Source organism: Aythya ferina, assembly GCF_964211825.1.
Source record: "Aythya ferina genome assembly, chromosome: 1".
Lineage (NCBI taxonomy): Eukaryota > Metazoa > Chordata > Aves > Anseriformes > Anatidae > Aythya > Aythya ferina.
The window spans coordinates 14,196,651-14,224,097 of record NC_140296.1 but is presented as its reverse complement, the minus strand read 5'-3'; the positions used below and the strand labels follow the sequence as shown (position 1 = coordinate 14,224,097).

Here is a 27,447-nt window from a genome sequence, read left to right as displayed (position 1 = left end):
ATTTAAGTAACTTAGTTATATACCAGGTTATATACATGCTACAAAGAATATAAATATGTCATTTCATTGTGAAACACTAGTCATGTATTTAAGTCCTCAGTTCTTATTTTAAAATATTAGAAGTATAAATATTATATAAACTTAATAATGTGCATTTCAGAGCACGTATCTATTTGACACAAGAAATATTTTAAGAATATATTTGAAGTTTATCAGAACCCCTCCCACGTGTACAAAAAAGACGGTATCAAGCAATATTCAAGCTTGTGATTGATTTTTTTTTTTTTAAATATCACTACCAATGCCAGTTATTTTAAGTGGAACTGAAACACAGCTGTTAATTCAGGCTCAGAAGATCACAAAGTCTTAACTACAGACTAGTAATAACATAGGTTGGACGCTTCTACGTATAATGTACAACATTCAGCTTCTTAGCAAAAGGCTAGTGCTATATCAAAAGGCCTTAGCACATTGCCCCAAGAGAATGCTCACAAATCCCACACCAGGAAAGGCTGGGGGTAGTTATTTAGTGCTGAACAAATAATTTTTCTCAAAGTTTTTTCAAGTGAACATTTTTTTTATTTTTTATATTGCATAGCCTATGTTGATATTTACAGGAAACAAATCATCCTATAATTTATGATAATTCACTGTTTAAAAAATATGAATATGGTGTCATACTTGAAACAACTATTTCTTGAAATAGTCAAGAAATAACACACGAGAACATGTACAAAGGCTGCCTTTAGCATGTAAACACGAGTCTCCTTATAGAGTCCTCTTGAAACATTAGAGGAAGAAACACTCCTCCAAAGAACAATGTGGAGCAGGAACTGAACTTCAGACTTTAGGTCTCCTCAAGGAGTTTTTCTCTATTGATCATAGAGCAAGCACAAGAAAAAAACAGCCCCCTTTGGATAAAGTCAGTCCTTGTGAATAACCCTTACTCACATTCTATCATCAAATTTTTAAACCTAAACACTGTTATTCTACAAACTATATATTGACATAAGATACATGTATAGAGGAAAAAGGATGTGGCATATAAGCATAATAATTTAAACTTAACATTGCAATCATTATTTCTATTTTTATGTATCCTGACTTCGCAATTGCTTGGTAAGGGGCTTGGTAAATAAAGGCTTTCTGATACATTTCTACCTCCAACATCTAATTTTGGGTGCTTAAACTAGATTCAAAAGCTTTACATTTCAAAGTATTTGCTATCAGATTCTGCCTTTTTTTTTTTTTTTTTTTTTTTTTTTTCCCACTTTGAGAATTATTTACTATTTCAGAAATACTGATTTTTGGAGAGGTGAAATAAGATAAGGATTTTTGTTAGAAGTCTCCATATTTCAGATGTAAAAGTATAGCATAAAGAATGCTCTGTCTTTTTATCTCTGTGTCCTCTAATGATGCTATGGTATTATCATGCTGGATATCAACTCGCGTTCCACTTCCATGAATGCATGAATGCCTTTTTCTATTTCCAGGCAAACTGACAAGGCAAGAGATATGTCTGATTTTGTATGAACCAGAAGGAGATAGATCCCGAATGTTCTCTGGTCAAACGTCATCTGGTTAGAGACATCCTTTAATGTTCACCTGAAGAGAAACTGTTGGTGCACCGATGGTTTTGAGTGCTGCTGAGATGGAGGCAAGTGCTACTAAAGAGCACACAACTTCATTTATGGAGAAATAAACTCGATCTTGAAAAGATGATCTTTGGTAAGACCTTAGGATCTGAAGCAGTTTGGAATATTTTTGATGGAATCCTTACGATCTCATACCCTGAGCAATCCATATTCTCCTGCAAAGCTTCAAATGTCTGTGGCATGCAAAAATTTCCAAAGGAGATGCCACAAGAAAGTAATCCTAACACAATCAGAGCTTTCTGTCTCAGTAGTCAGATTTGCCTTGTCCCCACCTACGCAGGGCTACTTTGTTGGAGGTACTGGCTCACCGCTCCTGCAACCAGCAAGCCTTAATTTTTCCCCTCTGTCTCCCTTTAGGACACTGCAAATTCCATGCAAGCAGGAGGCTCTACAGTTTATTTCCCTGGTATAGTCAAATCCCACAGCAATTAGTCAAGCATTCGGTTTGCCCTGCTGCCCTTCCTGTGACTGTCCTCGCTTAACCATCGTGACGCTGCAGGAATTTACAAAGAAAGAAAAGAAAAAGAAAAATCTAGGAGGTCTGTGTTGTTGTAACAGAAAGAGAAGGAAAAACAGAGATGTGAAAAGCTATTTTTTCTTTAACTCAGATGTCCCATTCTGTTAACCCCTTTGGTTCAAGCAAGCTATTACAGAAATTTATATTATTGTGGACTCTGCAAGGAATCTTTTGCACACATCAAGGTAACAATACTGCTCTTTAAAAATCTGCATATTTCAGAGGTTTTTTTGTTTGTTTGTTTGTTTGTTTTTTCCCCACTGGTTTCTGTGAATAACATTATTCTCTGTTTCCGGAAAACTGACAGAAACTGTTAACTGTTATTCTAAACATTATTCTCTGTGCCCTTCACAGAATCAACAGCCTACCAAGGTGATATTAATCTTAACTCTGCTCTCTCCTCTGCCAGTCTCCAATCCACGTAAGCTACAGGGCAAGTTAGGTAGAGAATATTACATCAGCTGTAATTGAGACCAGGACTAACAGAAGGAAAAGAAATTCCTAGGCTGAGAAGGAAAAGAAACCTTTCATCATTCTTCTAAGCAAGAAAAGCACCAGGACAGTAGTTGTACCATTTCCTGTTCTAATGGAACAAAAAGACTTCATCAAAGGAAGCCAATTCAAGGAATCCTCCCAGGACTGCATTTGGAGGGGAAAAATAATAAATAAATAAATGAACGAGCACTCCCATTCATGCTAAGATTGCTAAGTATGGCTTAAAAACAAGCAAACCTTGCAGAGAGTACTGCAACTATGTTAGTGATCATTAACCAGATGGGACTTTATCCCATAAACTGAGGAGAATACCAAATAGTAAGACATCTCTCAAACACCAGGCAAGGAAGAAAACACTATAGTTTGCAATGAATCAATATTGTGAGCTCACTGGCAGAAATGATTGAGTACACATCCTTTCAGAAACACTCCATCAAACCATTTTTTTTTTCTTTTTAAGCACAGAATGTAATTAAAAAGAACTGTTTATGATATTTTTTGTTAGAACAGTACATTAATAATGTGTTCACAGAAAATCACATTTCATTGATTTTACACTCAACAGTCTCCAAGTTGGGCACTATTTTTTGAGATCTTTCCACATGCTCGTAACCAAGGTGAAGAAAACTTCTGCCCTCTCGGATGTCAAGTGCAACATAGTGAGTATCAGATAAAAGCACGACCATTCTTAAGCATTTGCCTTTTTTGTGCTATCTCCATCTCTATGGCAAACTACAACATTTATGGTACTTCAGCTACTCAAAGGTCTCAGTGTCCAGCACAACCAGTAACTGGGATCTCTCAGTGTGAAAGGAAGCACCAATGTCCTCTTCATGTTCAATGATCGTGGAGCAAAAGCTCCTTGCTTCCTCCTAGAAGACAAGCCTTGTGCATGACCCTGAAACCCTTCAGATCACTCTGTACTAACACTGGTTAGCCTTCTTTGGTGCCAAGTAGTAACACAGAAATACGAGCTCTAAGGACTGGTATTGAGAGACCAAAGTTTTTTTTTTTAAAAAAAAAAAAAAAGTTCTGGGCCACTGCGCCTGAAGTTGGTTCTTACTCAGAGGATTCTGCAAACCCATTTAAAGTTTTATTTCCCAAAGAAATTTGGGACTAGACAGAAGAGTCATTCATCAGAAAGCAGTCAGATTCAGCAGAGCCAGTATGAACACCATAGATGTTATAGGATTCACTAAAGGTTACTGTGAAATAATGCTTAGTCCAAAGTTGCACTCACAAAGGTACATGACACATCTAATACCTGACTAAACAGTTGAACTACAAGTGTAGTCATAACCCCCAAAATGACCAAGAATAAATTACCAAAGTACTATAGCTAATGAAATAGCGTAACAAACAACTTCCTCCAGAAATTAAAAGAAAAGAAGTCAAGTTCATTTTAACAGAAATCTCTAAGGAGGGGCTAAATGGAAACTACATTAAACTTAATTAAAAATATATTAAGTAATAAAAAATATGGCTTCATCTTAGGCACACAATGAAATTCTATTTTTATACATCTTGATTTCATTTTGTTTAATTAATTTCTAGCATAGTTATTACAGGTAGCACCAACAGATACACATGTGGAGTGCTGCAATTAGTACATTTGAAACCTACTGTCTGATCCATGCCATCGTGCATGTTAAAACCCAAACTTGCCAGTGCAGATCTACTTCTCTTTAAGACGTAATGATGTTCAGTCTGGGAAATAAGCATTCTGCCCTGTACCATGGAGTCTTGTTACAGCACACTGCTTCTGCTGCTCACGTTTTCTGTTGGTAACCAGCACACCTCTACGCTGTCGCTAGCACCAGCCATGGCTATTCCTCTCGAGGCATGAACTGGAGAAGCAGGGCAGGGGGCCATCCCGCACTGTCTGGAGACATGCCCGATATACATTCTACTCTTCTCGCAAGCATAGGTAAAATTCATGGCAGAAAAAATATTTAACGGAGCTATACAGTTAGTAGTTGATGACTTCAAACCTTTTATGATTACTATGATTTTAGACATTGTTCAGTGAACGACAAGACAAAAAGGGAAGGAAACAAAGACTCTCAGATGAGAATAACTGTACCATGAAGTTATGGCAAAAAGTTTCACATGCATCTCAACAGCCTTGACTGAACTTATCATTGCAGGCAAAAGACAATTAAGTTGGCTCCAAAATTTCCATCTATTAAAAGATGCTTTAAAGATGGAAAAAAATGGTGTTTAGCATATCTAGGATAAAGTATACTATTTACATGTTCATTTAATACTTCTTTCTAAGGCTATTTCCTTCTAAGTATCTTGTTCACTCGCTGCATTCATTTCTTGTGATGTCTCTAGAGGAAAAAGCTAAATATTCATTCCATCTGTTTCAAATTCCACATTTGTGAATTTGCAGTAAGCTTGAAATATCTTTGTTGCCTTATAAATATTTAAAGAGAAAATATCATTATACTTAAACTCCCAGAATTGTTGTTATTTTACAGTAAGTAAGCTTTAATATTTATATGCTAATCAATTTTGGTCACAAATGCACGATTCGTGGGTACTGTCATGCCACCAATATCTGAAGCAGAACTTTAAACACCACCAAGAAAAACCTGCTCAATTACTACTGTTTGCATGTGGAACAGAAATTGCATTTTTTATAATCACCTTCTACTAAATGCATCAGTCTTTGACAAACCATATTAACTGTTAAAGACGTTTTGATAGCTGATGCTCAAGCTGTCCTGTTGAGCTGAGCCTGAGCAACAGATGCACATTATCAATCACCCCAACCAGCAGTAAGTCAGAGGCTACAAACCTGCCACTACCCAGTGAGAAAGCTGCTTCTGATAACACATAGTGGCAATGAAATGTCAAATACATTTTATTGGCAGCCTTAAAAATTATTTACGCCACATAATATAACGTCATCTGCATGTAGAAAGCAGCTTTGTTCTCAGAGGAATATTCTATGCCTTTCAAGCATTCTGAATTGCTGAAATGAAATTCCTATAAACGCTTACATTTATTCCATTTAATGTTTTCAAGACACACAAAGTAACTCTTGAAGAAAATGGATTGCTGAAAACAGTCATGTTCCATATATATGTATGTGTATAAGTAAATATATAGTCAGATACTCTCATTTCTGTAAAATTATTTATTTTATTGTAACTTTCAAAAGAATGCTAGATTTATTTTTAGATTTTCTTTTTTTTTTTTTTTTTTTTTTTTATTTTCTTTTTAAATAGTTGAAGTGCAGAGACAGGTAAAATATATCAAATATTTGACTCAAATAAGGTTAAACTATATCTTTTCTTGCTACCAACCATTATATCCAATAGCGTTTTATGAATTCAAATTACAATAGGAAAAGTATGTGATGTGAACATTTACAAGTGTCTTTAAGTCTGTAACACAGACATTGTAATATATGTACCCTTTAAAAAAAACTATACACAAATTTACATTTAAAACAATGTATTTTAAAATCTGATTACATAACAAAATATAAACCTTCAGTCATTACTATCTACAAAAAATGTAACTATGAATGAAAATAAGCTTCAAGAAAAGCAACACAATAAAGTTTAAAGGATAAATAAAGAAATGGAGAAATGAAAAATGTTAAAATGGATAAAGTAAAATGTGATTGCCTTCTGTTTATGACCCAGCAGTACAGAAAACAACAGGCTGCTTGACACAAAACAGCAGCTGATAAGAATTCTATAAAACTGTTATTGTAGTAGTAATATATAATGGTCTTGAGAAACTGAATACTAGAGTTCAATATCATGACAAAAAATCCAGCTGAATTATTAAAGGACATGGCTAATTTTATGATGATTAATAAATACATACTAGTTACACGTGTTAAACTGAAGGAAGTCAGATCTTAGTCTTGAAAGTGTCTTCAGAGTAAGCACGTTACTCTTCTCTCCTCTCCTGCTTGTGGCATACACACCAGCAAAGGAGTCCTGTAAGAAGAGATTGACTGTGCACTTAGTCACATGGTCTGAACTTTTGGGTAGACCCGGTGTCAAGAGTTGGACTTGATGATTCTTAAGGGTCCCTTCCAACTCAGGATATTCTATGATTCTATGATTCTGTATTTGTTGGAATATTAGATATTCTCCAGAAGAAACATCTGCATACAAAAGGGGCCTAAATAAATTCAAAGATATTATGCTTTATAATGAAGCTGAAGTTGTTGGGGAAAATTTCAAAAATTAATGTATTACGAAAATCTTTCATTTTAAAAATTCAGCTTATTCCCTACATCCTTTTTTCTTCTATTTCTCCTCTTACCCCTTTGTAACCTGGATATAAATAAAAATAAAATTGCACAGCTCTTCTCATGTGTCAAGTCTCTACTCCAAACAGCAAATACTGTCCCAAGAATTACAAGTATCAAAGATGTAAACACTGGCATGTTGTTAATTAGGCTTCGTGGGGAAATTAGGATGCAAAGAAAGGCATCAAGGGAATTATCCAGACATGGGTTTTAACAATACTGTTATTACCCTCCCACAGTAACTTTTAACAAAATTGACTTCATTCCTCTCACAGTACGCCTTGCCAAGAAATGGATTTGAATAAAGGGCCCTCATTAGCAATAAAAGTTTGGAGGATGGAAGTGCTGCTTGAACTTTTTGCATTGCTGCAGTGCGTGCAACTACAAGCACTTTGCTGAATAGCCAGCGGCGCCTGTGTGAGCCCGTCCCAGCCTGCCCGTCCTGCTGGGACAGTTGCTGCTCCTGCTTTGGGAGCCACAACTGTGGAATAAACGTGCAGCTCCCGTGCACTGATAGGAAAGCTGAGGAGAAAAGGCTTCCTCCACCACTGTGGCCCCACAGTGGTTATCCAGACCTGCTCAGTTCTCAGCCAGGCTCTGTAATATGCGCTGGAGATGCCCTGGGAAGGCTGAAAGAATTCATCAGTAATTATTAATACTCAAACCTTTTTTTTTTTTTTTTAATTTCTTTTTACCTGCTTCCTATGAGCTTCTGAGCAAGATTTAAGGTATTGGTGAGCCCGACATGCAGGGGTTACAGGCAGGAAAATATCTGGGAGTTATTAAGGGTTACTTAGAAATCTCCCTGCTGGTATTTTGACTATTGCCCTAGTGGTGGTATAAAATATCTATGTTTTACTATGGACACCAACACTTCTTTTCCAATCTGGAAAAGAAGCATGTCCTATCTACCTACTTATGGACCACGGAATTATACACTAAGTTCCTGTAATGCTACCATTGTTAAACCATCTTTAATTCAGCTTCTCAGGCCACTGCTGTACATCTACAATTGAGCACCTAAATCCATTTTAGGAAATGTTCATTAGAACATGGTTTTACGAATGAAGTTTTAACCAGGATATGATACAAACATGTCTACACCAGCCAATGATCTTTAACAGCCAGAGGGTTCACAACAGCATGGACTTACACTTCTGGTAACTAACAGAACTACTGATGTGCCCTGAAGGCAAAAGCAGACCCCAAGATTCCTAACATTCAAAAGTAAAACTTAACTTAGGACATGTTGTCTCTGTATGAAAATACCAAACATGCCTGGCAAGTGCCTAGAGAGGAACAGCAACCTCAGTTCTTCAGTTCAGCTCAAAGAGTTAATGTCAGGAATGCGAAGGGCGAGACGCTAAAATCTGTCTCTGATTAATCGGGAGGGACTCTGATATTGTTACACACAATTGACAGAACGAAGAGCCTCCTTGAAAAGTGTTCTGGGCCAACAGAAAAGTAAAACACATGCAAGGTCAGACTCTGGGATGCGCTGATCACTGGAAAACTTCACAAGAACATGCTTAAGAAAATTCCTGTTGTACCTACTGATAATGAAAGTCTTACGAAGCATTAAAGTCTCATCTTCAGCGTGTTCAGAAATAAGAAGTGGAAGGGCAGGAACTGGTTCTTCCCAACTCATTTTCTTGATCTGGGGTTCTGCACCATGACACAGCATTGACCACTATGGCCTGCGTTCCTCTGGCCAGATAGGAGCTGCTAAAAGCCTCCTGCTTTTGAATACCCCAACACTGCACGCACTGGTAACTGCAAAGTTACCAGATTTGGATGCAGACAGCACTGTGTGTAAAGAGTTTTTTGTTTGTTTGTTTTTTTCCCTCCCAAGTCTCATTTATGTGAAAAATATTCATTCTTCCACCCTTTACGAATTTTAAATGGATTAACAGAAGCTACTGGCCAGCAAGTTAAAAAGGAAAAGAAAGAAAACAACCGATTTGTGCCTTGTAATTGATTGCAAAAGCTCACTAGAGGACAATATTCTGGGACAAGTTTGCTGCACACATCTGGGGCTCCAGTTTTGTATTCCCCATGCTTTCATTCTTCTCTTTTTAGGATAGTCTTGTGATTTTCTTCCTAAAAATTCTTTCACATAACAAAGAACGTGCATGCCACCACCTACTCCTTCATTGTACAAAGCACTTCAGAGAACTTCTGTTTTGGCTGTGTCCTGAATTCTTGTTTTTTCTTCAGTGAGCACAAGCTCAGTGTGTTTTTGTCACTGCCCTCACTTACTGGAAGAAGCTTTGCCTATCTCCCTAGCAAGGGAGCTTCTGTCCCCCTTCTCCCTTCGCCTTGCTTCTTATTTCTGTCAGCAGAATTATTTCCCATCTTCTATTCATAAGATTTGTTTATAAGTTGTTAGAGAATGCTTTCAACTTTCTTTGATCTGTGAAAAATTGCAAAGATGGCTGAAGCTGGTGAGTTTCATTAACTGAGAGAGCGATACCCTTTTTCTCTTATTGTTTCCTGTTTTTTAGCAAATTTACCAGCTTCTGTTCCTCAACAAACTGAACACTGCCTGGTGTAAAAGAAAAACAAGCGATAAACAAAAATCCCATCTTGCTTTCATCCCTCTGAAAATATTTAGCAGACAGACATAAACCAGGAATTGATATGGTCATAGTAAGTGGCTAATCATCTGGTAAGACATGCCATTTCTTCTCATGGCTTATTCTATGGATTGTCCTAGCAAAAATTATAAAAGATAAAGTCATCACAAGCACAACCACAATGAAGGAAAAATAGCTCAGCTGTGTACTTACAAGTTTAGGTATTTATCTTTTTACCACTACCACTAATACAAACAGTCTACGTCTCTTGACCAGGCTGAGAGTTCAAACCATAACGAAAGCAAAAGAAAACTTTAAAATGCCATTTCAGATAACCAGGGTAAAGAAAACTTTTCTGGTTTTTCTTCCCTTTATGGCTTTCCAAACAAACAAAAAAATCCTTAGCTTGAGTGTTTACATTACATATTATCAAGGGGGAAATGACTACATAAACACAGGAAACAGCATAATTGGGGCACAGAACTAATTAAGAAAAATAGACCCAGAATTCCAATATACCTATGCTTCACAACATTTTTAATAGCAAATTGTTCTACTGAGGACACTGCTAAATGCAGCCATTTTACTATGCTAAAAATATCCTTCACTTCTTCAACATGTATCGCAAGAAAAGACATTGTTCCCCCCAGAAGAAAACACAAAACCAACATAAAAACAAACCTTCTTGTATCGGAGGGGAATTTTTTAATTTAAGAAGAAAAGGAATCTCTGCCTTAGTGGACAGGTTGTGTTGTGTGTTATTTTTAGTTATTGTTATCCTTTTTACTTTATTTAAAATTCAAAGCATGAATTACATGATTAAGATAAATCTTTCCAAATAAGCAACAAGTTTTACTTTGCAAGGTCCCCACTTCAAACCTTCCCAGACTCTTTCTTTCATGCTGGCTGTTAAACCTAGGTAAGAATTGACCCAGACACGTCCTGCGCTGTTACTACTTTCTCTCTTTGCTTTTCTAAATCCGGATCTATAAATGCTGCAGCCAGGCCTGTTTTCCTCACTTTGCACATGTCAACAAAACTCAGAGCGGAGTGAAAGCACCCCAGCCAGGCTCCTTGTGAGGTCCATTACTATGTGAAGGGAAAGTTGGAAATCAATAAAAGAACAAATAAACACTCGACTAACTGAAGCAAGAACTTTCTGACTTACTATGAAAAGTAAAAACAATGTTTTTCAATTACCGCACATTATCCCTTAAGGGATACTGAGCTGTCAGACTCACCACAGCATTTATTTTAAAAAGTTGGATTTGACAGAAATCCTGAAATTGAGTTTTCATATGCTTTCCTCAGTACAGAGAAAGCGGGTGCCTTCTTCAGAGCGAGAGCCTAGAGAAATGAAGGCAGATGTGCAGGCTGCTCCTCAGCAACAGACTTCTAAAAGAGATCAGGAGCTTGAGTTCCTGAATGTCATCAGTAAATTTTTTCCCAGTCCAAAACATGAACAAACGCCCCAAAATTTTAACTCAAACAAACAATACAAAGGCAAAAAAACTCTACATGAATATTTAACAATGAGGCAGTAAGGAATAAAAAGATCGCCCAAGAAAGAAGCCAAGAGATGTTGGCAGAAATATGATTGTTAAAGCTAGGATTTTGTTTCAAGTTCTCCAGATTGCCAGAAACAGTTATATTTGACTTATTAGTTCCTTTATTTTCTGTAAATAAGCAAGAAAATTAGCCAGCTACACAACACTCCATAGAAATTTAGGCTCCTACATAGTGAGAGCTTTCTTTATAGCCTCACAAAAAGCAGTCTTGGTAAAAAGTCATGGCTAATGACTCTTATATACAACTGGAAAAGCAGATATTCATTAGCGATCATCCAACTTCCTACTGTCTCTTCTATTCCCCATAATCCCACTCCCTTGAAAGAGAGTGGAAATCTTTGTGAGAACTATATGGTATTCTTAGCTCATTATCATGACAGACACCTTTGAAATAAGTTACTAAACAACATTTTATGACCATCTGATTAACCATGGTTCAGGCTAAGGAGGATCTACAGTCACTGAATAAGCTAACAACACTAAGTACTTTGCTTCTACATTACATTTTCTAACACTTGGCTCAGTCTCATTTTGTGCCTTAGACACTTCTGTTTTCCTTGGCACAGCGTTTCACTATGTAGCTCATCCTGAGGAAGTTTTCCTGACATTCAGCCTAAATTCTCTCCCAATTTCTTCCTGTCACATGATTGCCTCTTAACTAGATGATGTAAGCAGCATACACACTTCCCACAGAAAAAAAACAAAAGTTTTGCTCATCGTGTACAAAGAAGATAAAATTCCCTCTTTTCAGGAACTCATGCAGAAAAATGCAATAAAAGACCGTTTGAAAAGTGCTGTATCAGATCCTCATCTCATTGCTTTTATACAACAGATTCTGAAAATCCCTAAGGAAAAGTATGAGGATAAAAATACAAAGAGCAAAGCAGGCAAATTATACATTTATTATCTATACATATGCTTAGGTATTCCTAGTGTTTTGAACAATTATTCAACCTGCCGATGTTTACAGAAATTGTATTCAATCTAGAATGATAGACACTGAATTTAGAATGATAAATATATATAAACATCTTGACCTGTTTGTAATGAATCTGTGAGTCAAAAACTAGAAAGCTGCTTTTAGCTTTTAAACACCTATCCACATTAAAGTATTAATATATTTCTGCTGTTGTGATTTGTTTGATTTAACAAAACATTGAAAATGCTTGTAAAAGACGCCCCAGCTAATGACATAAAATTTAAGAAAACAGTTTTGACTGCTAATAGCATGCATGAATCAGTGTAAATGCACAGACATTTGTCATGATTGTGGTTTAAACACAAGTGTTATTAACTTCCTAAACTTCATTATTAATAAACCTAGAATCAGCAAACTTATTTAAAAAATACAGCATCACAGAATCAGAGAATGGCTGAGGTAGGAAGGGGCCTCTGGGTCCATCTGGTCCCACCCCTGCTCAAGCAAGAACACCCAGAGCAGGTTGCCTAAGACCATGTCCAGGCATCTTTGGAAGATCTCCAAGGAGGATACTACTACTCTGGACAACCTGTTTCCACACTTCATCACCCTCATGGTAAAGATGTGCTTCATGATGTTTAGACAAAACCATCTGTGTTCCAGTTTGTGCCCATTTCTTCTTGTTCCTGGCACTGGGCACCACTAAAAACAGCCTGGCTCCATCTCATTTCCACCCTCCCTTCAGGTATTTACAGACACTGATGAGATCCACCAAGCCTCCTCTTCTCCAGGTTGACCAGTCCCAGCTCTCAGCCTCTTCTCACAGCAGAGGTGCTGTGAGGTCCAGTATGTCCATGTCTCTCTTGTACTGGGGAGGTCCAGAACAGGACACAGGACGCCAGGTGTAGCCTCACCCAGTGCTGAGTGAGGAAAAACAGGATGACACTTCTAGGTGCTAACACGAGCAATGTTAAAGATGATTTTGAAAATGGACCTTGCAAATTACAGCAGATAGTCCAATTATGTTATCATGTTATATTAAGATGCTACTTTAAAGAAAGACCATGTTCCTGGAATTGTTGGGCCCATAACAGCTGCTGCCATTTTTAGGACACTGTACTAGAGTAATCATTACTGAAAATTTCTTCTACCAACTGGGTTGCAAATGTAACTACATCTCTTTTGTGATAGTCATTATCATAACAAGTATTATTCTTGGCTTGTCATTTTGGAAATGGGTACCTTGGAAACAAACCTCTCACTGTAGGCCCAAGAAATTCATTTCATAGTAACAAGTCTTACTTCCTGGAAATCTCACCAGGGTCATGTAGAAAGTTAACACTATTATTGCTTAAAATAGAAAATGAATGAGCCTGAGTATAATTTTGTAAATACTTGCTAATCCACAGATACTCCAGAGCTCAGACATTAAAAGAGGTTTCTGTCTTTAGAGAATATCTTTATCAGTGGATAAGTGGTGGATATTGGGACCAAGCAGCTAAGTACATACAAGCTTATTAGAAGTCATTTAATACCTGTTGGAGGCTGAGAACTCACACAGGTGGGGTTGCGCTGTTGGTGCAGCTGGCCCTGCAGTCACTATTTGACCAATACTATACTCCTGTATGAAAATGAATTTCAACCTCACAGACACTGTGGGTCCCCACAGGTAAATGGGTCAATTCCAGTAACTGTGAGAGCACGGTTAATAACTACAAACCTCTACTATCTAGTACATTAGGAATTAATCATGTTGTGTTATATAGTGTAGCTGCTATGAAATAGAACACTGAGAAGGGCAGTCTGATGCTTAAATGCTCCACTTCTGTGCTGTGCTTGGTTCTTGACAGGCATAAGAGCCATGGCGGTATCCAAGAAGCCACTATTCATTATCTCACCAACACCTCTGAACCCCTAACATAATTGTTTTTTTAAAAAAAAGAAAAAGCTGAGGATACTAGCTATTCTAAGAGCTGAATGTAATTGGAAGTTGTATTTTGTTTTAACAAGTATTCATGAATGAAAATGTCCAGGCACAAAGCCAAAGTCAGCCGAGCTGTTTGCAATGGTCCTATGCCCAGGAAATGTTAACTCGTAGCTTGTAAGCATGCATCCTTTCAGGAAACAAAAGCACCTGTATGAACATTTAAGGCATTTTCAGAAGAAAAGTAGGTTGGCCATAGACTTGAACAATTCAGAGATAAATGAACTTTTATAGGTGCTGTATCGCTGGAAAATCTTTCACTATGGCCATGCTATTGACAGCATTGCCTCACTCCGCAGAAACTGCACTCTGGTACCCCAGCACGAATTTCAAGAGAAAGGTGCCATGTATCTGCTCAGGCTAATTCCTTCCTTCCAACCACGTTTTTCCTTTAAATTTGGTATAATGATAAACAAACTAATATGAAAATAAAATAGATAAGGTTATAGACAGATTTAAATTGACTTCATAGTGTGAAAAACAATTTTACAGTGGCACACATATAAAACTTTACTGATATTTGACACAATAAAATGCTGAAGTTATTTAAGTCTCATATGCTGAAGAACTGTAATTTAAAAGGCTCTGGTACTGCTACAAAAATAACCTCTTCCTTTGCCCACCACTAGGTGTATTGACAAGACTGCAACAAACATTGCATGGAGAGCTAGATTGCAGGCATTTATTTTGGTGGCCATGCTAACTTCAGCAGGATTTGCTGATGTTGCATTGCTTACTCATGCTCTGTTTGACTCTTTGCCCTCTGTTGTGATGCTGAAACAGTTTGTGGTGATGGAGCTGAACAATAACCAGTAAAAAGTTTCATTTCTGTTTTGCTTTCATCCAGGTCACTTTCCTGGAGTGCATGCATAAACTGGCATGGCTACTGAAAAAATAAAAAAAAATGTTAATCACTTGCAGTCTTAGATCAAAGTAGAAACACTTGCTCAGGGAGAGGCATCTAAAAGAGTTTTTCAATGTAACAACAATTTGAGCTTCTGCAGGCACTTGAGAAGAAAAAGAAAACCACAGTTTAAGTGTTCTGCAAATCTTAAGACAACATCCTCATGAGAAGATTTTACATGAAACTTCCATATCTATGATATAGCTGTGGGCCCATGCAGATTATGCAACTTCCCCAAGGCAGAATACCGAACTGCTTTGACTACAAGAAAACTTCATTGATTTGCATTCTTCTGAAAAGGTTGTTTTGTTGTTGGTGGTGGTAGTGGTTGTTTTTGTTTTTTAATTGTTTTTTTTTTTTTTTTTAATAAAGACATCTTTGTTTGTACATACCCTTAGGTATATAAAGTGCTTGTGTGATTTTCCGTTTTTGATCACATCTACCAGAACACTCAATAAGAGAAGAAATATATGGCTTAATACTATTCCAGAGAAATAATAAATGATGAAAAAATCTAGAATAAATTGTTCATAAGAATGAAGTACCTTTTCTCATACCACTGGAAGAAGTGGAGATGAATTCAGAGACCATTAAAAAAATTAAGTGGCAGTTCTGACATTGTTACAGGGCAGTAAAGTGTACAAAAAATACCATCTGCTATGAGCAAATCCATTTCCTTCCTTTGCACAGTCACACATTAAATGCATAACTTCATTGCTGGAAGGTTGGATAGACCAGGAAAGTTCTGCTTGCTTTGAAATACTCATTCAGAAGTGCAAACACTTTTTTCTTTTCTCTGTCAACAGTCATCTGAGAAGACACTGGTTAGTGACCACACTGAAAGCCAGAGCGTCTGCAGGCTGAACTCACAACTACATGCATTACTACAGAGACTAAAATGTCAGTGCAATAAACTCATTCCTGCCACACTGCTCAGTGACTGCCTCTCAAAACATTCTGAGAAGTTACTGTCCTGCAATGCAAGATCACATTCACTGAAATGCAGAGAACATGAGTGCATGAAATCGAGGATAAATTGGGTTTGTAAAATGAGAAGTAGCAAGCAGTTTTCCAACTAACCCCTCATTTTGCACTTTGAGTGAAAGGAAGATTTAATCTGTCTCTTAATGGTACTTTTCAAAATTGGGACCAGCAAGCAATGTCTCTCTCTTAAATGAAAAATGCTGCAAAGTACATCAGAAATTTTCTGAAATTTGGCTATGAGCCATTGTTTTGTTTCTTGGTTTTCAGTAATCACTTCCTATTCTTATCTGTACTCACTGCTGGTTAGTCAATTAAGAACTGCAAAAAATAAAAAGCTACTATGGCACCATGGCAGCCTACCAAGACATTATAAAAATTGTGAGACTGCTTACAGCAAGCTCTTAAATCTTTTAAGAGAATGCTTCAGGTTCCAAAGATTAAAGATTCCTTTCATATTGTAATAAGCAGAAACCATCCTGGCACCTTCCTGGCCAGATATGCATAGGGAGGTAAATGCATTGCATCCCAAATACAGAAAGGAGGAGATATTTTAACAGGTAGATGAACCAACCGTGTTAATCTACACTGTAGTACTCCTGCAACAAACACCATACTTTAAATGTGAATGGATTTTCCTCATTTTCATTCTCTGCAGAAAACTGAAGAGAAATACTGAAAGGATACTAATTAACACAGCCTTCTTACTAAAGTCTTTGGGTACAGTTTATGAGATGTTAAAGGTGCATGAATGTTAAGAAATACTGTAAACAAGTATTAATGTTAAGTTGATAAGTATAGTGAAGCCCCTTATCATCTCCACTCCCCCCTTTCCCTTCCTCTTGGATGAACATCCCAGGCCCTACCTGCAGTCCTTTGGCCTCATCAAGACAGGCAAGTGCTGCTCAGTGTTGGATGCCAGCTCACCAGCCAGCGCTGAACAGCAGAGATCAATGTGATGGAGCTACTCTTTGCCACCTCTGACAAAAAATGTTTGCTACAAGAAAATAACAAGATCATGCTTCAAACTCAATGACAACTACGTTGGAACACAGTAAAGACCATCTTAAAAAAAAAATGTCAGATTGCTTTCTTCCTTGGCTGGTGGCTTCATGAGGGAACAGAGTTATCAAGGACTGATCTGTTTCTTAACTATGCACATTTATATTGACAGGAAACAATCCGGATTTTCAAAAGGCAAAGAAAATTGAAAAGAGAAAGCTGCTAAGACATCCTTCTCATGGTTTTGGCTGAGATAGTTAATTTCCTTCACAGAGGCTCCCACCATGCCATGTTACGGATTTTTGAGGAAAGTAATGCTGATAACATAGGGATGTTTCAGTTGCTGCAGAGCAGCACTCACACAGAGCCAAGGACTGTTCAGCTCCTGGTGCTGCCCTGCTAGTGAGGTACCTGGGGGTGCTGGGAGGGGACACAGCCAGGAACTGACCCAGACTGGTCAAAGGGATGTCCCACACCGTGTGGTGTCATGCTCAGCAATAACAGCTGGGACAAAGAAGTGTGTGTGTGTGGGGGCGGGGGGGGAAGTTTGGAGTGATTATGTTTGTCTTTCCAAGGAACCAGTACATGTGAAGAGCCCTGCCTTCCTGGAGGTGGCTGAACACCTGCCTGCTGATGGGAAGCAGTGGATGAATTCCTTGGTTTGCTGTGCTTTTGTGTGCAGCTTTTGCTTTACCTAGAGAACTGTCTGCATCTCAACCCACGTGTGCTTGCACTTTTACCTTTCGGATTCTCTCCCCAACCCACAAGGGGAGAGCGAGTGGCTGTGGGGTGCTGAACTGCCTGCTGGGGCTAAACCACAGCAATCCACCACAAAATCTGGACAGTATGTTTTCTGTTGATTTCATCATAACAATAAAACTCTGAACTAACTCCATATTCGAGAAATATTTTCTGCAAGCTTAAACAAAACTGAGACTTGTATTTTCAATCCAGATGTCTACAGGTGGGCACTTGTTAATAGTGGGACCAGTTTCTAGTGAGATCAGTTCAATATTTTCATTATCATCATCAAAAGTCACAGGATGATTTCATGCTTCCTTAATTTCCACAGAAATAGTGGAATAAACAATTTTAAAGAATGAAAATTAGAGAAACTTAGAAATTATTATTTGAGATCATTATTTATTATTTAGAAACTTATGGAAGCTGACACTGTAATCTGGAAGAGCCAGCTAATGCTCAGCATGAAGAGAACCCATAATATTCTCTCCAAATTGTCTGCCCTAGTATGTGTCTTTTACCTGGGGGAAAATACCCATGTGTACACACGGTTGTTAGATGTTAAACTACATTAATGACAACTGAAAGGGAACAGTTTACATTTATTACTCACTATTGTACTCCTTTTTAAAGATTGAGCACAAATGTTAAGAAACATTCACTGAACATGTATATTTTTTATACTTGAGTGATGCAGAGAAAGACAGCAAATGGGACTCCTTCTAGCCTGAGACACAGCAAGAGGGAAAGCAGCACTGTGAATTCTGCCCTGACGAGCAAACCAGAGGATCAGATTGCAAAGCTGCCCTCCAGGAAGCCTGCAGGAGAAACACAAGCCTATCACCTCTTGATTTCATTTATCGGTTGTAGATAATGCCTGTAGGCAAGTGAAGATATAGTTTAAAAATTATATTTTTGATAGAAATTATATCAAGGTAATTACTATCTTCTTGACAGCAATTCAGGCCCAGAAAGTCATTTTCCTTGCAGGCACTGAAGTGAGGGGAAGTAGCTGATAAAGTCAGGGTTGACGGGATTATTTTTCCAGCTGGATCACTTCTCCAACTATGTTCACTATATAGTCAGACAAACACTTGTACCAACACAACAGGGAAGACTGGACATTTTATTAAATGGTCCAAGAAAGACTCTACAAATATGCAATTAGTATCAATATGAAAATATTCTACTAGGTGTCACACCAGTTTTTCTTCTTACATTGACAGTGTTTGGGACACAGAGCTGACTCAGATTTAGGATTGAAACCTTGTTCTGAGAAACATTCAGTAGTTAAAAGTTTCTGTAGCAGTTATTACAACTATTTCACAGTGAAAACACAACAGAAAACCACACAGTGCTGCTGTCCATACCCTTTCTCTTCAGTAACAATTCTCTCAAAGAGGCAAAAATCTGATAGATGTAGTATTATATATACTTTAAAATGTAGAATTGTTATAGTGTTGTATATGGTAATGACACATCAGATTTTTCTCCAGAAGAGGCAAATGGAAACCATAAGTAAAAAGTTAGTCTCTAAACTAAAATAAATGGAAGAAACTAGCACATTCCACAAAAATTGAAGATTCACCTAAATTAACTACGTAAAAGATAAAAACTCGCACATTCCAAAGAGAAACATATAATACCAGTAAATTACTTCTCAGTTCCTTTTAAAGCATCTACAGGAGGTTACACTGTATCTTCATAACGCAAGCTGAGATTGGAAAAATATAGATGTCTACAGTGTATAAGCAACCATAAGTTAAAGGAATTTCACCTGTACAGACAAAACTTGCAGGATCTTCCCTAAACTGATTGCTGAAACTTTTCAGATGAACATGGTTCATTCTTGCTTTACACTTGCACTGATCTATGGATTACTTAATACCCCTATGAGATGATCTCTTCTCTCACAAGGGTAATGACTTCAGAATCTCACTATGTCAAGGTATTGACTTGTGTTTACTTCAACAGAGCCTTCAGCCTGCCTACCAGTCAGGAAGATCACTTGATTGCTTAATTCTGTTTTCTTCTAATAGTTTGGGTTCTGAGACCAGTTCCAGGAGGACAAAAACGAAGCAGGAAGATGGTGAGGTTGAAGATAATCTAAGCACTCCAGCACTAGGAAGCGTCTGTGGCTTGTCCAAAGACTTCCAGGAAACAGTTACAGTAAAAAGAGATGAAGCAGCAACCACTACTAATCTTTATACTCTGAGGCTCAGCTGTACTCAAATGTTCTAGATTTGGTTTTCTTCTATCCATGCAACCACACTTTTAAGCTCTTGGAGGTAGACCCTTCCTCCAGATCCCATCTTCCCTTGCCTTGAAGGCAAAAGAGGACTAGGACATAATGTGCTGATGCATTGCCTGCATTTTGCTCTGCAGACCCTTTGTGTCTACTTTCAGCAATGAAAAAAGATGATGCCTGTGGGGACAGCAAGATTTGGCAGTGATACCTTTACCCTGAATCAAGAATAATAGCCTCAGTGATGTATTCAGGAATATGAGAATGAAGGATGAAAAGTGTTTTCTTTCGTTTCCTTTAATGTTTCTTTCCGTATTTTCATGTCTCAGATCAGGAAGCAGAACAGAAGAATCTCTGATAAAAGGCAGTGGGGGAACTGGGTATCAAACATGGAAATATTGACAGAAATGCTTAGTCATATGTGAAGTTAGACTTGGAATAGTTTGTTCTGGATAGTTCTAAGGAAGTAAGACTGACAACAGTTTAAGCAGGAAAATGAAGACAAAAAAAAATCTAGTTTCAATGGCTGAAGCATTAACTTACTGCTGAGGACTACAAGTCTGATGTGCTAATACTTTTACAGGGTGCTGAGGTATGCCCTTGCAATTAATGATTCCCAGGCCTCCAAATAACACCAGTCTAATTTATATGAACTATTGCTACATAAAGACACCTACGTTGTCTCTTCTGTTTTACTAAAGCAGAGTGACCAGCAGCATATCATATGGAGAAAAATATTCAAACCAGACCCCATATGAAAGAAAATACCACATATATACTCTGTGGTCTCAGGGAGCTAACATTGCAGAATCGCTGAATGATTTGGGTTGGAAAGGACCTTTAAAGATCCTCTAGTTCCAACCCCCCTGCCATGGACAGGGATTTTATGATTTCTTTGAAAAGAATAAAAGGTTTATAAACCTTTATAAACTTCTTAATACGTGTGGAGGGAGGTCTGCAGCCCACTTCATATTATATGGGAACAGGTTAATTCTGCTCAACAGCATGCTGTGTCCTTAGTTATCTGATTATATGTACCATTCCAGGGGTGGCTTGTTTTAATAGTTCATTTATTTTTCTTCAAGTGCAGCTTTTGAAATTGAATGTTTTGATGATTTCCTTAGAAGTAGATAGCATCAGACCCCTTGTGTGAGGGCAAACACAGGACCACAATCCAGTTAGCACACACACACCAAAAACTGAGATACTCTCTGAAGCATGAAGGTTACGAGATACAAAGGAACAGATGTTAGAAACAAAAACATTCATCACACATAGCTATCCCCTTCTGAATTTTGTACTATCCCCTGAAGTATTTAATATTGGACAGAGTTTGAAGTAAGCATCTCACTTGATTCATGATGCCAGAGAGAAAAGACAGAACTGTTTCTCCTGTTCATCAGTTGAGAGCTACCCAGAAAAACTGGGTAAACAGCAAGGAATGTAACAGTTAAGAGAGGCCTATTTCAGTTCAAGATTCAGTAGTCTTTCAGAAATAATTAGGGAGACACATTCAATATAACTTAACACTCAACATATTTAATACTTCAGATTAATAGGGGATCTCAAGAAAGAGGAAGTAGCATGAACCAATCCATCTATTGGGTCAAAACAGCATTAATCCTATGAAAGGAAAAGGCATTAGTATTTTATATTACTCTCAGTACATCTCTTGTTTGTTGTAAATTTTACTAACAGGATCAAATGAATAGGAAACATAAATAATGCATTAATCTCTAAAATAAAAATGCTTATCATTTATTTAAACAGAAACAGTGTAAATTCAACAAAAGCAGAAGGAAATTATTTGAAGTAAGTTCCATTGATATAGATCCAAATATTCACACAAAATTAAATTAAGGCAAATCTTTATTGTTCCCTAATAATCATTAGGAAATAGGAGTAATTATTTTACATTCCCTGGTGGCTTGCTCATGTGTCATTGGAAAGGCAGCAGGGATCAGCCTGACTTTTATCTGACTTTTTACCCTATCGGTATACTATTTGTAAAACCTAAGAGTGAGAATACACCATTAGCCAGCAGCATCATTAACAACAACATGAAATGACATACGTTAGTGTTGTATATTATAAAAAGTTTCTTATGAGTTATTATTTCCTCTAATTGTGTTTTAAGAGGAATTATTTGGTGCATACCTCTTTTTTTTTTTTTTTTTTTTTTTTAGAAGACTGCTACTCAATTCTTCTGCATCAGCAAATAAAAGGTGAGGACAAAATATATTTACTCATAATAACTACCATTTTATTACTACTGCCAATAATAATCGGTGTAAAGCTTTAGGTAACATAATATTTATGTAAGACATAGTTATATTTAATCTTACATATCAATGTTTTTTTCCCCAATAATATTATTCATATTATCCTTCATTAGCTTCTTCCAAAGAAACCAAAACCAAGTTCCTTTTGGTTCCTTATGTAAGGACAGAAGATTTACTAAGCACCTCTTAGACTATTTTCGATACCATTAGAAATAACTGTATATTCAGCAAGAAAGCACTCCAACACATCTCTCTGCATTCACTACAACACAATAAGTTTATCTCTGAAGAATTTAACAGGCAATTACTAGAGCTATTCAGATAAGAAATAAATTAATAACATGAATCTGTACTTTCCACATTTGAATCTGATTCAAGCACCCATATGCATGTTTGCCAGGATCATAAATTAATAATATATAAAATTCAAGGTTGGGAAATAAAATCATTAGCTAGTAAATAAAACTAATGTCTGTCACTCCATATTCCCATATAGCCAGTATTCACTGATACAAAACTGTCTTTTACTATCACACACTGCCAGGATTAAAAGGAGGTTTCAAATTGCATGATGAAGTGTATCCATAAACACTCATAATCCTGTGACTGTAGCTGTTTTGTTCCAAGTCATCTTTAAAAAATGTCAAAAAGAGCAAACAATATTCCATATTTATATTTACTTTTGAAAGTATTCTCTTTTTATGCAAAAGTAAAGGAAATCAATTTCTTAATGTCCCACATGCCTTGTCTCAAGCTTTCCAGTCAGCTGATGACTTTCTCTAAAATCATGACTAATCTGCCGACTGCCTGGCATGAAGTGCTTCCAGCAGAGGAATCAAAGTGTACGCATAATGCTCCAGACTTCAAATGGGAAAAAAAAAAACAAAAAAAAACATAATAATAGTTTTGAAGATTTCACAGTGAAATCATGGAAATCACAAAACTGTGAAGCTGAAAACTCTTATTACAAGTTCAGCATCTAATCTAGCATGGCATGCTGATCCTAATGGGAACCTCTGGATTCTATGACAGCCTGCACAGAACTGCAGCAAGAGATCTGGAGAATCATAAAGGTGCCCCTTCGTGGTTTCAGTTCCTTTTCCAATATGGACAGAGTGCCGAGACCCCATCTTTTGTCTCTGAATATGTCCTCCTTCCCAGCTTTTTTATCTAGGTTATCACAGAAGGGCAGATTCAGACTCCATTTTTAAGTCATTACACTGCACCTCAGCAGGACCTCTGATGTGAAGGACGGTATGAAGTCAGGACAACAGCAATGCTTTGGGTACTTTTGGTGAGTATTTAGAACTTGGTAATCTCAGGCTAGAATAACAAATAGTGCAGTCCAGTTCCATACAGTGGAAAACATCTCTATCATGCAAATGCCATCATAGCGTAGCTCTCTGGGCATAAACTGAGAGGAAAAAAAGAAAAAAGAAGCAAACTCCTTTTCACTTATGAAGTTTGCCCCTAGAGAAGGGATTGAGCACAGGAACTATGTAGAGATCTAGACAGAACAATTTTGTACTATTTATTTTCTCAAGAATCAGGTTCTCATTTTTGCAGTTGGCTCCTACATGGCCAACTATTTAAGGAAGCTTAACTTTAAGAAAAATTAAACAAATTCCAGCAACTGGCAGACCAAATATTTTAAAAACAAGAAATGCTGAATTTGCTGAATTTTCTTATGCAAGTGTCACTGCCATGATAACTGTACCTTCATGATGCTCTCCACATGCACATTCAGTTTGAAAATAATGTTTTCAAACTCAGTGAAAAGCTGTATGTGAATGATTTCCCAAGTGCAGTCTCCACACATGAACACTATTTGCAGTGATCTGATGGCTGCATTCTACTAAACCTATAGCAATTTGTAAAATATTCTGCCATAAAAGACGGAAATCTCATCTAAGTCTCTGACCCTGCAATAGGATCCAACAGCTCAGCTCTTCAATCCATGCATACCCACTGTCACACCAAAATAAAACACTATCTATTCACACACTGGAAGGAAGGGATGTCATCTAGAGGAACCGGGACAGGCTAGAGAGGTGTACCTGTGTGAACCTCATGAGGTTCAATATGGCCTGCATCTGAGCCGGGTCAATCAACAAAAAAAGGTTGGGTGGACAATGAACGGATCAAATACAGGTTGGGTGGAGCAGCCCTGAGGAAAAGGACATTGGGATGTTGGTTGATGAGAAGCTCAACGTGAGCTGGCAATGTGCGCTTGCAGCCCATAAAGCCAACCATACACTGGGCTGCATCAAAAGTAGCTTGGCCAGCAGGGCGAGGGAGGTGATCCTGCCCCTCTGCTCTGCTCTTGTGAGGCCCCACCTGGAGCCCTGTGTCCAGCTCTTAGGTCCCCAGCACAAGTAGGACATGGACATATTAGAATGAATCCAGAGGAGGGTCATGAAGATGATCAAGGGGCTGGAGCACCTCTCCTGTGAAGAGAGGCTGAGGGAGTTGGCTTTTTTCAGCCTGGAAAAGAGAAGGCTCTGGGGAGACCTTACAGCAGCCTGCTGTAGACCTAAAGGGGCCTATAAAAAAGCTGGGGAGGGACTCATTGTCAGGGGATGAAGGGATAAGACAAGGGGTAGTGGCTTTAAATTAAAAGAGGGGAGATTTGGATTGGATATTAGGAATAAATTCATCAGTCAGAGGGTGTTGAGGAACTGGAATAGGTTGCCCCAGGAAGTTGTAGATGCCCCATTACAAGCAGATGATCCTTAAGGTCCCTTTCAACCCAAGCCATTCTATGATTCTGATGGTTTGTGGGTTTTTTTTGTTTGTTTTTTTTTACTTTAGGCAATTAATGTTTTTTCCCCTTTTACTCTAATGACCTTGTTACAAGATAGAAAGTAAAACATTACATGAACAGATCAAATTATAAACCACAGAGAAGCCAGAAATTTCTAAAAGTGACAAAGGAATGAATCATCCGAGGGGGAAAACATCAAAAAAAGGAATGAAATCAAGGGAAATTATGTACGCGGATCAGGAAACACTAACCAGGTTCAAAAGTAAAATGTTCACATCTTCATTGCTTTTCCTTTTTCTAATAGTTAGTTCGAAATAATCTTTAACCCAAACTGAAAAGCTATTCATCTAAAACACTGTTTAACTAACTAACTAATATGTGTTCTGGTAAACATGTTTTAAGATGGTAAATTCTGAACACTCACCTCCCCACACTCCCTCTCTGTACCGTGTACCCAGCATGAATAAAAAATACATTTGGTATCAACCAAAAAAAAATTTCTACTTTATTAGTTTAGGTGATAGTAACTGTGCAGTTCTACCACATAAAATGTTTATGGTTGTGTCACTTTAAAATATGTGTGTAGACAGAAATAGTGGAAGACCTACTCTATGGTTTAATGCTCCTAGGAATAAGAGAGCGTTATGGAAGACTCTTCTTGGATTAATGAATTGCCCCCTAATATGAGTCAGAAAAAAATTTTCCTCACCTCCCTAAGTACTCGTAAGAGGAAGAAAAACAAGGATAGACAGTCACTGAATGGATTTGAGTTGGTTAATCTTTCACAATATTTTAAAAACCCCCTACTAACATTAATCTTAACAAATCTTTATTCATGACTGACTTCCATGGAAGTAAAAATGTAGTTGCATTGTTTATGTGTAACTTTTTAAAAATACTTCTAAGAGAATACATTTCAAACTTCTTTAACAAAACTACATGTGAAGAGGAACATAAATGAAAGTGTAATGCAGATTCATCTGTATGGAAACAAAGGGAATACAAATAATACAACAAAGGATGAATCTGAGAGGTTTGATCTATAAATTATTGTGCAAGAGTTTCTCAGAGGTGATGGATTTGGTCTCTTTTCTTAACACTTATCATATTTTAATTACTATTATACGTTCACGTTACTCAAATAAGCATTTCATTAAACAAAAATACCGATATTTTCAATTTTAAGGTATTTGTTTAGTGTTTACTCCATGGCTAACAAGGGAAGATGTGGAAAAGAAAAGATAAAGCAGCATTAAAAGTCTATTGCAGGAAAAAGAAAAAGTGAAAAAATAATTTTTAGATTGGTGCAGAGTATTTGGCTGAACAATCCATTAAAAATTGCTGAAGTCTGTGTTAGCACTTTTCTGCCTTTGCACAACTTCAAGTGATTCTTATGAAATACTTCACACTAACTGCACAAATAAAATAAAAATCAAAAGCACTTCAGGAGGAGTGGAAGAAGTACTGTTTTACATAGAAAGAGGGCCAATGAAAATGATTTTTGCCAGCAAACTTACCAATCGTCTCCTTTCCTCTTCAACAGCAATCAGGAGCCGAGCAAACTCTTTCAGTGACTGAGCTGAAAAAAAGTCAAGAAAAAATGTCCAGGTCAACATTACACTTCAAGACCAGGTAAGTGTGCTAACTGGGCTGATGTTGCAGTGACAAGATACAGTTCTTATACAGTATTTCCCTGCAATCCTTTTAAATTTAATGGATTTGATTTAATTTAAATTAAATGAAGCACAGACTGAAGCGACCAGTTAACAACAGGTAAAAAACAAAAGAAAAGAATCTGAGTCCTAAGAGTTGCCTATTTAAAAAAAAACACAGTTTTAAAAGCTACATGGCAAACTAATTATCGTGAAACGTGCCAAGATCAGTCTCAAAACAAAGACTCACCCATTCAGCCACAACATTTACTTTTGCAGTCTCTTTCTGTTGCTTGAGTGTTAACAAAAATCTTGGGTTTCTCCAATTATAGTGCAGCAACAACAAATTACAAAGAACAATGAAAAATACTCAGACAAAATATTGAAAGTAAAGATTTTAGAGAAATTCTGCTACAATTGTAAGAGAAGCTTTCCTCAAAATTGCCTTCAAGTATGAGTCAAAGGGCTATTCTGGAAATCAACAGAAACACAATGAAAGTATTAACCCATACAACTAGGCAAGAAAATGGAAAATGCTTCAAAAATTGTTAAGACTCCATTCAAATGAAACAAGTGGTGCAAATCTCTCTACAAAACTCCTATCTGGCTATTTATACTACTTTTTCAGGGTCATGTGGGTTATTCAGAATTCAGCATCACTGTTTCACAGACAAAAAAGCCAGAGAAGAATCACAGGTGAAAAGCAAAATAGCTCTCTTGACCTTTTCTTGATGCATCAAGCATCAACTGCTGCCAACGACAAGATGCTGCATTTGACGTTTGACATCTCTGATCTCAGAATACAAATTCATAACCCCAACAACTTCCCGAAACAAGCTCAAGATGCTCTAAAACAATTTCTAAATTGGAGGGAAGGGATTTG

At 37.3% G+C, this 27,447-nt stretch overlaps 1 protein-coding gene across 2 annotated transcripts in view; it reads right to left on the bottom strand.

Annotated features, from left to right (window-relative positions):
• ARHGAP42 (Rho GTPase activating protein 42) overlaps positions 1–27,447 on the bottom strand; it is a 175,750-nt gene that overhangs the window by 86,252 nt on the left and 62,051 nt on the right. For both annotated transcript variants that reach the window (XM_084491466.1, XM_084491465.1), the window contains one exon: positions 26,430–26,491. In XM_084491466.1, coding sequence (XP_084347592.1) covers positions 26,430–26,491 — 62 coding nt within the window. The remainder of the gene's footprint in view (positions 1–26,429; positions 26,492–27,447) is intronic.